Source organism: Pelobates fuscus, chromosome 3, assembly GCF_036172605.1.
Source record: "Pelobates fuscus isolate aPelFus1 chromosome 3, aPelFus1.pri, whole genome shotgun sequence".
In the NCBI taxonomy this organism is placed as follows: Eukaryota; Metazoa; Chordata; class Amphibia; order Anura; family Pelobatidae; genus Pelobates; species Pelobates fuscus.
This window is the reverse complement of record NC_086319.1, coordinates 107,126,367-107,139,888: the sequence shown is the minus strand read 5'-3', so window position 1 is coordinate 107,139,888 and position 13,522 is coordinate 107,126,367. Positions and strand designations below refer to the sequence as shown.

Here is a 13,522-nt window from a genome sequence, read left to right as displayed (position 1 = left end):
TGAGTGTGTATGTGTATCTGTCAGTTAATGCGTGTGTCAGTGTGTCTGTTGGTGAGTGTGCGTGTCTGTTTGTCAGTGAAAGTGTGTGTGACAATGTCAGTGTATGCATCAGTGAAGGCGTGTGTCTTTTAGTAGGCCCGGTGCAAGGATTTTTGCCGCCCTAGGCAAAAGAAAAATTTGCCGCGCCCCTCTATGTGACATCACAATGCCCCATCCATATGATCTGCCATATGAATTGTAACAGATCGACGGGCACCCCGACTGGGTACCTCCTTTGAAGGATGCTCCTAGCGCTTCCTGAGGACTCCAAGCACTGCAGCAGACACCACAACCACCGAACCGGAGAAGCATTTGAATGCTCTCAAGCATATGAATGCTGTAAACAGCTGAACAGGAAAAGCATACAATCAGCTTACACTCCTGGCGATCAGCATACAATCCAATTCGCCCAATAACGAGACAACACTTTGTTTTGAGGTCAAACAGAACTGACTGTACTGGCACATACAGCCTCTTTTATTCCCAATCCACAAACCTAGTACTGCCCACAGGGTTTTAAAATACAACCAATCAATCCGTACAATACACACAGACACTCCCACACAAAATCCTCCGACCAGGGGATCTAGGTGAACCACATATCCAAAATTCACCCAGATCTGTTCAGTAGTTTGGAAGATACGGTTTAATGCAGATTCCGCAGAACATATACAGGCTATGTAAAAAATAATTACTGTTAAATGTGTCCCCTGTTCTGTGGTTTAAAACTACTGAACGATGTCTTTGTGCAACAAATACCGACGAGATGGCACCGTGTAGAAAAGTCAAAACAGTGTTTGTGAGTTAAAATGGCCGCCATCCATTGTTCTCACCATGTGCTTCATCCATTGTTCTCATGTGCCTCTGATACATGAAATGGTGGCCACACAGTAACTCCACAGTATGTTCTTAAAGGGCCAGTAGCAGCATAATAAAATACAACATGCCCGAATCAGTTCCTAGAAGGGCAATACATCCCAGGGCCATAGTCGCAGGGCAAGAGGCTGGCAAGCAGTCCTCTCCAGGCACAAGTGGCGGGGCTGGTTCCGCCAAATGAACTAACGCCAGTGCTGCACACAGTGTTTGTTTACATTAAAAATCCTGCAGTGACAGGCTACAGACACCAGAACCACTACATTAGGCTGCAGTGGTTCTGGGGACTATAGCGTCCCTTTAATGTGAGGTAAATCAGAAATTAGTGCCTCGAATAATATACTAGATTGCCTACTTACAACCAGATAAGGATGATGATGGGCTCTGGTTGCAGTCTGGCTCCACTGGTCTGGTGTAGAACAGGATCTCTGGCGGCTGTTTGTAACTGTGGTCACAAAAGTCAGTGTTCTGGGGGAACATGAAGCAGCTCCATTTTTTTGGCTCCTTGCACAGCGCAAGGTCTGGGCCTCCAGCAGGGGTGGAGTGTGTAGGGGATGTGTTACATGTTAGTGTAGAGGATCTAAAGTGTGTGCTTATGGAATGTAGTGTATAGGGATACCAGTTTGTGTGTGCCTTTAGTGGTCTCTGCTCTCCTCTGCCCCCCCCTAGTGGTCTCTCCTCCCCCCTTTCCATTAGTGGTCTCCCCTCCACCCCCCACCCTTCCCTAGTGGTCTCTCCTCCACCCCCCCTCCCTCGCTTACTGGTCTCTCCTCACCCCCCCTCCCTCCTTTAGTGGTCTCTCCTGACCCCTTCTCCCTCCCTTAGTGGTCTCTCCTCACCCGCCCTCCCAACCCTCCCTTAGTGATCTTTCCTTACCCCCCTCCCTCCCTTAGTGGTCTCTCCTCACCCCCCCCCCCCCCATAGAGGTTTCTCCTCCTCCCTCCCCCTTCCCAATTTAATACACTGGCCCCCTGACTTCCCCAATTGAATACACTGCCCCCCTCCCTCCTATCAATACACTGTCACCCCTCCCCAATTTAATTCATAGGCCCCTCTCTCCCCCAAGTTAATACACTGTCCCTTCCCTCTCTTAAATTAATACACTGCTCACCCCCCGCTCACCCCAATTTAACACACTGCACCCCCCAACCACCACTCTAATACACTGGCCCCCTCCCTCCCTCAAATTAATATACTGCCCCCCTCCCCAAATTAATATACTGGCCCCTCCCTCAAATTAATATACTGCCCTCCCTCCCTCAAATGAATACAGTGCTCCTCTCGAATTAATGCACTGCCCCCCACCCCCAAACCCCTCTTCTCCTACCTTACAATTTGCTCATGCAGGCCAGACACTCCTCTGGCACTGCGATCAGGAGGGAAGAGGGAGTGGCTGCTCTGGTCTTCTCAGAAGACACACAGTCACACTGCCCTCTTGAGGCCGGGTGATCAAGAATCAGAAAATATTTTTCCTGTCTTGCGGCTGGTCGCAGTCACAGCTGGAAGCGGCCAGAGGGCAGGCAGGCCGCATGTTTGACATTCTTGCTTTAGAATGAAGTTTAGGCAAATTCCCTTTCCATGCCTGTCTTGGTATTGGTACTAAATCAACAACATGAAATATGTTGTCAGTTCATTTTGAGACCTATGGATTCTAATAGGGATTATATATTAATTATTTTGACACTTAATAATAACAATATCCTGTGCTGTCCTACCTGGCAGCCTGAGTAACCTAAAAACTCCCTTACCCGAGAGACAGCCAAAAACTGGGGGAATCGGAAGTTCTTTATAGTAGGAGGGGGAAGTTCAGAGGAGGGACAGAATCTTTAATACTTTTTTTTTTTTTTTTTATACTTTATTGTATGTAAAAAGGACCAGCTTGACCAACCCATGAGAATTTGTGTGGGCTGTCCAATACTTTCTAGTGAATACAACTTGTTTTTGTGCTACTTTTGCATGTATTCTTTTCCCCCTTATACTTCTTGTTTACTTTTACAGAAAATAGAGGGCTGCAATAAGATGGTATGCAGTAAGTGTAACCAAGCGTTCTGCTGGCTCTGTATGAGCAGATTGAATATGGATGACCCATACAAGCATTTCAAAGATCGAACATTACCCTGCTACAATCGGTATGTGTAGTGTTTATTTTTATCCAAAGTACAATAAACCCATGTAATACACCATGATACACCAAGGTTTTATGACAGGAGTTAGATATTTGTGACCTTGTTTGAAGATGTCAGCTGGTCGGCCATTAAATGTATATGTACAGGGCCGGACGGGCCCACTGGGATACCGGGAAATTTCCCAGTGGGCCGTAGGCACCTGGGGCCGGACAGACAGCTGGCTGTGCTGGCGGCCGCAGGGGGGAGCTGGCTGTGCTGAAGGCCGCAGGGGAGAGCTGGCTCTTCTGGCGGCCGCAGGGGGGAGCTGGCTGTGCTGACTCTGCTCCCCCGCCATTGGGCACTCCTTAATGAGACCGGGGCCGGAATATGACGTCATATTCGGGCCCCGATCTTATTAAGCTGCATGCTGGGGAGCAGAGCCAGCACAGCCAGCTCCCCCTGCGGCCGCCAGAACAGCCAGGAGCCAGCACAGCCAGCTCCCTCTCCAGCCGTCAGAACAGGCAGGAGCCAGCACAGCCAGTTCCCCCCTGCGGCCACCAGGCTGGTCGCCCACAGGTAAGCTATATTATCTGTCAGTGTGAGTGAGTGAGTGGGTGTCTGTCTGTCATGGTGTGTGTGTGTCTGTTATGGTGTGTGTCTGTGTCATGGTGTGTGTCTGTGTCATGGTGTGTGTCTGTCATGGTGTGTGTGTGTGTGTCTGTCTGTGTCATGGTGTGTGTGTGTGTCTGTCATGATGTGTGTGTGTGTCTGTGTCATGGTGTGTGTGTGTGTGTGTGTGTCTGTCTGTCTGTGTCATGGTGTGTGTCTGTGTCATGGTCTGTCTGTGTTATGGTGTGTGTCTGTCATGGTGTGTGTGTGTCTGGCATGGTGTGCGTGTGTCTGTCATCTGTCATGGTGTATGTGTGTGTCTGTGTGTGTTTAAAAATAGTGTTTTTACTCACCTCTTTTTCCCACGCTGTACTGCGGGGCTGGCATAGATTTTTTTTGTCCAGGGCTGCTTTGTATCCCCAGTCCAGCCCTGTATATGTATTGCATGCTATATCAGAAAAGCACAACGACAATGACACAAATATATTTAATTTGTCTCCCAATTTGGAAATAGTGTAGGACCCACTGCTATTGGGGTACTGTGAAGTAGTGGTAGACTTAAAACAATATAGCCATGTGGTGGGACTGAATCCCCATATTTGTTTGTGGAGATAGGTGATTTTAAGCAGCCTCATAAGATTTACAACTGTATTTTTATGTGTGTGCTGTAACTTAATCTGTACAATATAAAATAATAACACACAGTTACCACAGTATGTCATGGCTAGGTTTCGTGAGGATTTTTTATTTTTATTTGTATTTTTTGCAAAAGCAAAAACAACATAAAAGAGCTAGACTGCCGAACCCTTATCTAAAGCCACATTAATTTATGGACTATTGGAGCTGAAACTTCAGGCCCACACATTGCAATAGGTGAAAACGACTTGACTTTTTTTATTACTTGTTACTTTGATAATTGTTATCTGCTGTTTAGATACATAGTGCTATTTTCATGGTGTGTGACAGAGTCTCTCCCTGGCCTGGCAGAGTAACATGGGAAACTCATCAGAGTGCCAAAGCTGTGCTCCATTACAAATAGTCAGTGACCCCTTGTATCCATTGCTATTTTAGCAGATTATTCTCTGTGGCAAACCTAGCCACTTCAGATTATATGGCTGTGACTTTAAAGGTTGTCCAGAAAACTGCTGTAATACTATGTTTAAATGTATTCTGCTTACTATGTTGAAATGTATGCCGAAAGCCGCTAGCATTCACATGGTCGTTTCACGAACAGCAACTTTACCGGATGTTCGTGAAACGACCAAAGTACCGAAAAAGAGCCCACACACAGAGGGTCGTGTGGCTCCAATTAACGGATTGCAACATTGTTGCAATTGGTAGTTAAGTGCTTTCCTGGGTGGCCGTCGTTCGACTACCGACCACGTGGTGGGGGGCCATCTTGGATCCTTTGATAGCCCAGCGGTGTTTGGTCATCGAGCGCCTGGATCTAAAATCGGCTACTCGATGGCGCGAACAACGCTGGACTTCCAGGCCGTTCAGGAGCTCCGGTCCTTTAGTGTTGGGTTCCCCAATCGGTGTTCGGTACTTTTAGGTGAATGCAATATAAAATATGTTTTCGTGTGCCGTTTGGTTATTTAAGCTGGGATCTGAGCGGTACTCGCACAAAGTATGCGCTACGACCCCAGCTATATACCGAACGGTCATTCATATTAATCACACGAATATAACAAAAGTTACATATTTTTATGTTAAAAACCGGTTCTGCTGTACGGAGGAAAAACCCAATTAACAGGATATTCTAGTGGGAGTATCCCTCTCGTACAGCAGTGCATGGTGCGAGAAATGCTCTGTAATTTAAGTTTCCCATGTAGTCCACTCCTGTAATACCCCTGTGATGTGTCTCAGGACACCCCTTGCATGGGGAATTGCATAAATACTGGAGCATGTGAATAAAGACCTTGGTTGACTCCTGAAAAGCGTGGTTCGTGCAATTGAAACTGCCGAACAGGAAAGGGAATGGCAATTGGAATGCAACAAAAGAACCAAACACAGAAGTGAATGGAGACGGATTATACTACATTAAAACGGCAGATGTTAAAAGAACTGCTAGAAGCCAGGGGTAAGATAGCCAGCAACAAATCAAAAGCTGTGCTTATTCCCGGAGGGAGACCGAGCTCGCAACATTACAGCCCCACCAGCCATGGAAGAGACCCTCTACCAGACTGTACTGATGGCGGATGTGCAGGAGTATGTGATGGCACACAGACCGCAGAATTCACCCTCCAGAGCAGAATCTATTACTGCTTCGGTCAGCAACCAGGTAAAGCCTAAAATCCCATACCATGCTTTTAAAATGTTCTGTGAAGAGAAAGACGAGATTGATGGGTATCTACAAGACTTTGAGAGGCTATGTGACTTGCATGATTTGGAGCAGGCAGTGTGGGTACCTTTACTGGCAGGCAAACTGTCAGGTCGGGCAGCAGAAGCCTATCGGGCTGTACCCAGGGAGGACAGCAAATATTATGCCAGGGTAAAACAGGCGATACTGGAACGATACGCCATTACCCCGGAGGCATACCGGCGCAAGTTTCGCGGATTGCACAAACCCGAGAAAGACTCCCATGCTGAGTGGGCACACAAACTGGACCAAGTCTCCCAGGGGTGGATAGAGGCCAGTCAAGCGACCACTATGGAGGAGTTGCGACAATTGATGCTGCTTGAACAATTTTTTAATGGTCTGTCCCCAGAGGCACAAGAATGGGTGAGAGACCAAAAAACCCTCACCCTAACAAAAGGCACGACTAGCTGACCAACATTATGACGCCAGAAGGCATCACGGTAACCTGAACCGGGGATACCCTCGACCCACCGCTTCACCTCATACAACTACCCCTACTGCACACACAGCGACCCCATTCCGACCAAACCCGGTGGCTCACACGCCATCATCCAGATGTAATGGCAGGGCTAATATCCAGTGCCGTACGTGCAAGCAATGTTGAGAGAGTGCACCCAGAATCGGAGCCGACAAGCATGGAACCAAGTACGGCCGAACCCAGCACCCAGAGCAGCCGCCCACCACTATCAAGCGGAACCAGCCACCCAGGAGATGCTCTGTAATAAGACAGAAGAGCCCCTGGGAATACTACACGAGGTGATGTCAGTACAAGCCGCAGACAACAGGCAACATCACCATCAGCTGGTAACTCTGGAAGGGAAAGAGGGACACTCTGACTTTGGTAGCCCCTCATTTAGTTCCAGGCGCTCGATGACCAAACACCGCTGGGCTAACAAAGGATCCAAGATGGCCCCCCGCCACGTGGTCGGTAGTCGAACGACGGCCACCCAGGAAAGCACTTAACTACCGATTGCAACAATGTTGCAATCCGTTAATTAGAGCCACACGACCCTCTGTGTGTGGGCTCTTGTTTGGTACTTTGTTAGTTTCACGAACAGCCGGTAAAGTTGCTGTTCGTGAAACGACCATGTGAATGCTAGTGGCTTTCGTCATACATTTCAACATAGTAAGCAAAATACATTTAAACATAGTATTACAGCAGTTTTCTGGACAACCTTTAAAGTCACAGCCATATAATCTGAAGTGGCTAGGTTTGCCACAGAGAATAATCTGCTAAAATAGCAATGGATACAAGGGGTCACTGACTATTTGTAATGGAGCACAGCTTTGGCACTCTGATGAGTTTCCCATGTTACTCTGCCAGGCCAGGGAGAGACTCTGTCACACACCATGAAAACAATATTAATCCAATGAAACAAAACACCTTTAACACTTGCAAAAGTAGTAGTAAAATCATCTTTATTATATCATAGCAAAAAATTCAAAAGCCTAATGCACAATGGGTACAAAATCAAATTAAAAAAAAACACAAGCAGTACTTGCACTCAAACACAATAGGTGCAGGTATCAGGGTCACCTCCAAAGACCCTCAATAATATTATTCAAAAAAATATACCAAATGATACCGCACTCAATAGAATAGATATAACTGAATATAAATGTGTTAGCAAAAATGCACTAAGGACAAATTTAAGCGATCTAATATAAAGACAAGAGAACACCATATGTTTATAAATGAAAAATATCTTATCCACTATACTATAAAGTGCAAAAAAGTGCTAAAGTGCAAAATATCACATCCCCATGTTTCCTAAATGAACATATATAAAATACAAACATTAATGCCTGTTTCAAAATCCTCTGCACAGAATAAACCACATGGTCCAGCAAAACAACAGACTGTACAAAAGGGTATCGAGTTGTGTAAGAAAAATTCCTGGTAATGTACATCAAAGTAAAAAAATAGGGATCCCAGAACAAAACTCAATGTTGGGAAAAAAAAAAAAGGTCATGGACTGATCTCACCCATGGGTTTGGCTGGGAGTCCCAAATCCAGATGGATATAATCTTCTGTAATGTGTCCCAAGTGTTATCTTTAGAAACTCCCACTGGAGAACAGAGAGACTGGAGATTAATGTGTGCAAAGATGTGGATTCCTCCTAGTGACAGCAGGATGCAGGCTGGAGAATTCGGGGCAAAGTTATTGCAGCTTGATTTTTTCGATATAATGCAGCACATTAGGTAATTTAACATACACATGTTAAAATAATCCAAAACCTGGGGCGTGGCCGAACTGCAGAGGAAAGCAGTCGCAAGCACCTAGAGCTCCGAGCGCCAAACGTCGGAAAAGCCGATTAAATTAAACACAATAACATTCACAGACCTCCAAACACCTGCAGAGACCCACCTTGAGCATGGGGAAGAAAAATAAAAAAACGGGTCCGGACAAGACAGCCTCTGAGCGGACGATCGGCGAAATGTGGAGGCAAGCACGGGACACAATGGAGCCTAATATGACGGCCCTCCACGGCGGCTGTTCCGATTTCTCGGATGATCTCTCTGGAGACGCTGAGGACGACTACCTGACAGCCCCAGCCATAACACAGAAGGCCAAACCTAAAAAAAACGGGAGCCGACGGTGAGCTGGTAACCACGGGGGTTATGAAAGCTCTACTGGCAGAGCTTCAAAAGAATATATTGACGGATGTATCTGCCCTCAGGGGAGAACTGCAGGGCCTGACAGGCCGCATCAGCACACTAGAGACAACATCACAAGGACACCAGCAGGACCTATCGTCCCTGCAACGAGCGGTACAGGACTTACAGAGGCAGACCCAGATACACGAGCGCCGCTATGCAGCCCAAGAGGATAGCAGAAGAAGACAAAATCTAAAGGTCAGAGGGCTCCCAGATGAGATACCTGAGGCCGACCTGCCGCACGTTATACGGCGCATGATAGCGGCCATATTACCACACGGACAGACCAAAGCCATCACCCCTGTGGACCAATTTCGAATCCTTAAACCCCCTAGAGCGCCACCTTCAGCTACAAGGGACACTATAATCACTTTCCAAAATGGGAAAGAGAAAGCAACGATTCTCACGGCCCTCTGAGGCAAAACCCCCATGCAGTTCGAAAACAGGGGACTGACCTTCTTTGCTGACCTGTTGGGTAGCACCCTAGCCTGGCGCAGATCGCTCCAACCGCTCACCTCTTTGCTCCAACGGCATGACATCAGCTACCGCTGGCGGAACCCCAGAACCCTCAGTGTTCAGCAAGGAACAGTCTCTCACCTGATTAACGACATCCAGGAAGCCCCTGACCTCCTGCGGACTCTGGGCATTCCGCAGACCTCGCTCACCCAGGAAAGACTCCTTCACCCGACCACCGCAGCGCAGACTTGGGACCCGGCAAAAATCAACCCGTTTATCCCAAGAGGCTCGACCCCTGAATCCTACACTGTGGTCACCTCATAATACACACAACACCCCAGAGACTATATCATCTTTGGACGCTGAATGAAACCCACCCCAGCAGACATCTCTGAGATACTTGGACGCCTCACAAAGCCACCCATCACCGAAAGGGACTGTACTCAAGCCTGCACATTTTCCGCACCATAGTCCACACGACCTGAGAATACCCCTTGGAATGACGCCATGGACTGTGATACAACCTGGGGATGGCGGAACTCCGCTGAACGGGACTTGGGCCATTGCTACTACAGGGGCAGTGCCCACCGTATGAGAGGAATTGGCTGACGGTTAAGCTTTGTTTTGTTGCCTTGGTGGTCGCTGTCCCCCACCTACTCACCAGCAATACCTTTCCAAGTTTTCCTACATTATCCCTCAGATGATATTGATGCCCAGCGACACCACCTGTTATTTCGCCAGAGCTGATCTGGCATAAGGCAGCGCATGTCTATCACTAACGCATCTTCCGCGCCTACGTCCCACATCACTTGAGTGACTTCAGAAACCATAAAATGTTATGAGCTGTGGGTCTTGCCCACCATGTTTGAATTAATAGTATTATGCTACTAACCTAAATGCCTAGAAAACCCTGTAACATTGTTATAATAAGCTGCACCTACTCGCCCTAGACGTAGGTCCCCAATTCTATTTGCATGCACACCTTGACCCTGCCGTTAAAGCTATTACTCTGCTTGGCTTACACAGGGTATAATGTAGGCATGTTAAACACCCATGAGGAATATATGCCAACTACATAAACCCTGAGGTTGGCGATATCGTCTTGTTTAATCATCATAGCGAAGCCCCATTAGATATGTTCTGCTTGTTATAATTGAATGTGTTTATATCTGAAAAATAATGTGAGCACGCCTTCTCGTTAAGGTTAAACCTGTCTGACATTTACATACGCTGCTGTGGCGTTTGACAACGTAACGTAACTACCTTCTTGACCTAACTGCACGCTATGGTGGACATTCCTGCTGAAAGTGTTACCTTCCTGCTGCCCCTACAGCATTTGTCCCCAATACTTAAAACACTAGCACCTGCCACTACAGCCACCAAGGGTGGCATGCTTCACTTGTATATTATATTATATTGTATGTTTGCATAACCCATTTTATTCACCTATTACTAGTTACCTTAGTCTGATGCACTTATAAAAAGTGATACTGGCTTATGTCTACACTACCTTGTTTTGACTAACTCTTGTATGGATGTCCCGTAGACTTCTATGGTAAGCTAGTTTGAGATCAAGCGACCACACATTAAGCACACATTAAGCACACGTTAAGCATGAATGTGTATAGATCAACTTAAACCCACGCAGGTCTCCTCGATTAAAACACAACTGTTTGCATTCGCATTTGAAATGTGTAGTGACGCCACCTTATGGTATAGGAAAGTCCTAGTATTGTTATTGTTACGTGTTTTCTTTTAAAAAAAAAAATGCTTATTTCCTACAGTACAGCATATATAAGAGTAGTGCAACCTGCAAAAGCTTTTACGACACTACAACTACACTAGCAAAATTGAACTAGCTCTGTTAAACGTGGATCACCCTACCTTATGCTGACGTTTCCGCTGTTTAGCCTAACTTGTTCTAATTATATAAAAATGTGCATTCTCTCATGCCACTGTCAAACCTCAATACATCTCCATACACGCTGTTGTGGCGTATGTTGATAACATGTAATAACCTGCACAATAAAAATAAAGAATTAAAAAAAAAATAATAATAATCCAAAACCTAGGCTTTTATATCAAAAAATAGAATACAAATGAAAATATGGTGGACAGAAAATGTTTACACTCAATTACTACTGCAGATCAGTTTGGGTAAATTATACAAAAGCTATGGCAGACTGGGTAAACAAATCTTAGAACATGAAAACAAGGATCTTTATTTAAAAAATGAATGAATGTACTGCAAAAAATAAAAATGACATAATGAAATCAAAAGAGAATACTTAATGCTTACCCACCACGAAATTGAAATGCACCCTAATTCCAATATGGGAAGACCTTGAAGAATCTTCAAGTAGCGGACCAGAAATTGGTCATATCCGTCGCATGTCCCTGAACTGAACAAGTGGAGCGGACCAGAAGTGGTCGGTGGCATACAAACTGTAGAAGGGATAGTATAAAAGACAAAGTGACCAAAAGTATTGACCAAAAGCAATTAGTCACAAATTATAGGACAAAATAACATAAGTCTAACTCAGAGAACCCCTACTTTTATAAAAAAGTGGTTTAAGTCATAATCTTCGTTAAGACCCATTGGGTGTAGGGTCTCAAGAGTGCAAATCCATTTGGATTCTCTTTGCATTAGGAGTCTCTGCCTATTGCCTCCCCTTCTAAGTGGGGGGACCCCATCGATCACCTGGTACCTTAGTTGATTCACGTTATGCCCACATTGTTTGAAATGCCGGGGTACTGGTGCCGTACAATTCCCTGTTTGTAGTGCCACCCTAATGCTCCTCTTGTGTTCGGCTATGCAGACTTTCACCAGTCTGGTAGTCTCTCCCACATATATGAGCCCGCATGAGCATTTAAGTATTTACACTACATGATCTGAGTTACATGTGTAATAGTTATTAATCTGATATTTTTTACCTGTGTGTGGGTGCAGAAAGCATTCCCCCTTGATGACACAATTACAGCTTGAACAGCCCAGGTATGGGAATGTGCCCTTTTTGGGTTCAGAAAAAAATCTAACTTGTTTCCTAGAGCTTCCTATATCCGATTTAACTAAAACATCTCTTAAATTATTTGCTCTTTGATAAGAGAAGAGAGGAGGATTACTGAACTCTATGGGTAGATTCACATCCCTTTGGAAAATGCTCCAGTGTCTACGTACTATTTTCTGTACATCTGTACTAAGGGGAGTGTATGGGAGAATAAACGGTATACGATCCATCTCCTTCTGTTGTCTAGTATTATATAAGATTTGTTCTCTCGTGAGGCCCTGTATCCTCCCTTTATGATCTTCTAATAATGAGGATGGATATCCTCTCTCCAAGAATTTTCTGCTCATATAGTCCAAACCAGCATTTATGTATATCTCCTGGGAGACTATCCTCTTTACACAAAGGAATTGACTATATGGCAGACCTTTTTTAAGGTGGTCGGGATGAAAACTCTCGTAATGAAGTAAGTTGTTCCTATCTGTCGGCTTAGAGTAAATATTACTACCGAGTCTGTTACCAACCCTAGTGACCTGAATGTCCAAAAAGGGGATTATGTCCCTATCTTGTTGTGAATGTGAATTTGATGTTTGAATCCAAGGTATTCAATTGATCAAAAAACTGTCTAGTTGGGCCCTTGTGCCAACCCAACACACGAAAACATCATCAATGAACCGCTTCCACAATAAGCACTTAGAGAATAATTCCAATGTATATATGCTGGTAACTTCCAAGCGGTTCATGTAGATGTTTGCGTATGTTGGGGCTACATTCAAGCCCATCGCTGTACCCTTAACCTGTTTGTAAAATTGGTCTGCAAATAAAAAATTATTTTCAGTCAAAATAAATCTTCTAAAGTTCTAAAACATAATCTCTGGTCTTGTCTGCATATTCTAATGTCATGTCTCTTAATAATGTCCACTTGATGGCTTCTATACCAGCCTCATGGTCTATTGAAGTATATAGAGATTAAACATCTAGGGCAGTGATGGCGAACCTTTTTGAACCCGAGTGCCCAAACCGCAATACATGCCAACTTTTGTTTCCTCAAAGTGCCAACATGGCAATTAAACCTGAATACTGATGTTTAAATTTAGAAAACAAAAAAACCTCTTACAGTTGTCCGAACTAATTAACAACTTTTGTTTTAAAAGACGAACACAACAGAGAGTTCAATTATACAAATTTTAAATAAGGATATTAATAGATAAATTTAAGATTTTAGACAAATTCCTAATTAAATATGTTCCTAATTAAATATGTATATTTTGTATTATTTTAATTTATTTATATATACATATGTATAATTTCATTCTAAGCGTATTTTAATATAAATATATATATTAATATCAAAACAGTTAGAAAAACATTATATATATATATATTTATTTTTTATTATATTTACATTATTTTATTTA

At 44.6% G+C, this 13,522-nt stretch overlaps 1 protein-coding gene across 3 annotated transcripts in view; it reads left to right on the top strand.

The window, feature by feature from the left end:
* The window catches only part of LOC134602480 (E3 ubiquitin-protein ligase RNF14-like), a 59,706-nt gene that overhangs the window by 35,611 nt on the left and 10,573 nt on the right, over positions 1-13,522 (top strand). For 2 of the 3 annotated variants that reach the window (XM_063447401.1, XM_063447402.1), the window contains exon 7: positions 2,903-3,041. In XM_063447401.1, coding sequence (XP_063303471.1) covers positions 2,903-3,041 — 139 coding nt within the window. The remainder of the gene's footprint in view (positions 1-2,902; positions 3,042-13,522) is intronic. The other variant, XM_063447403.1, reaches the window with a different exon arrangement.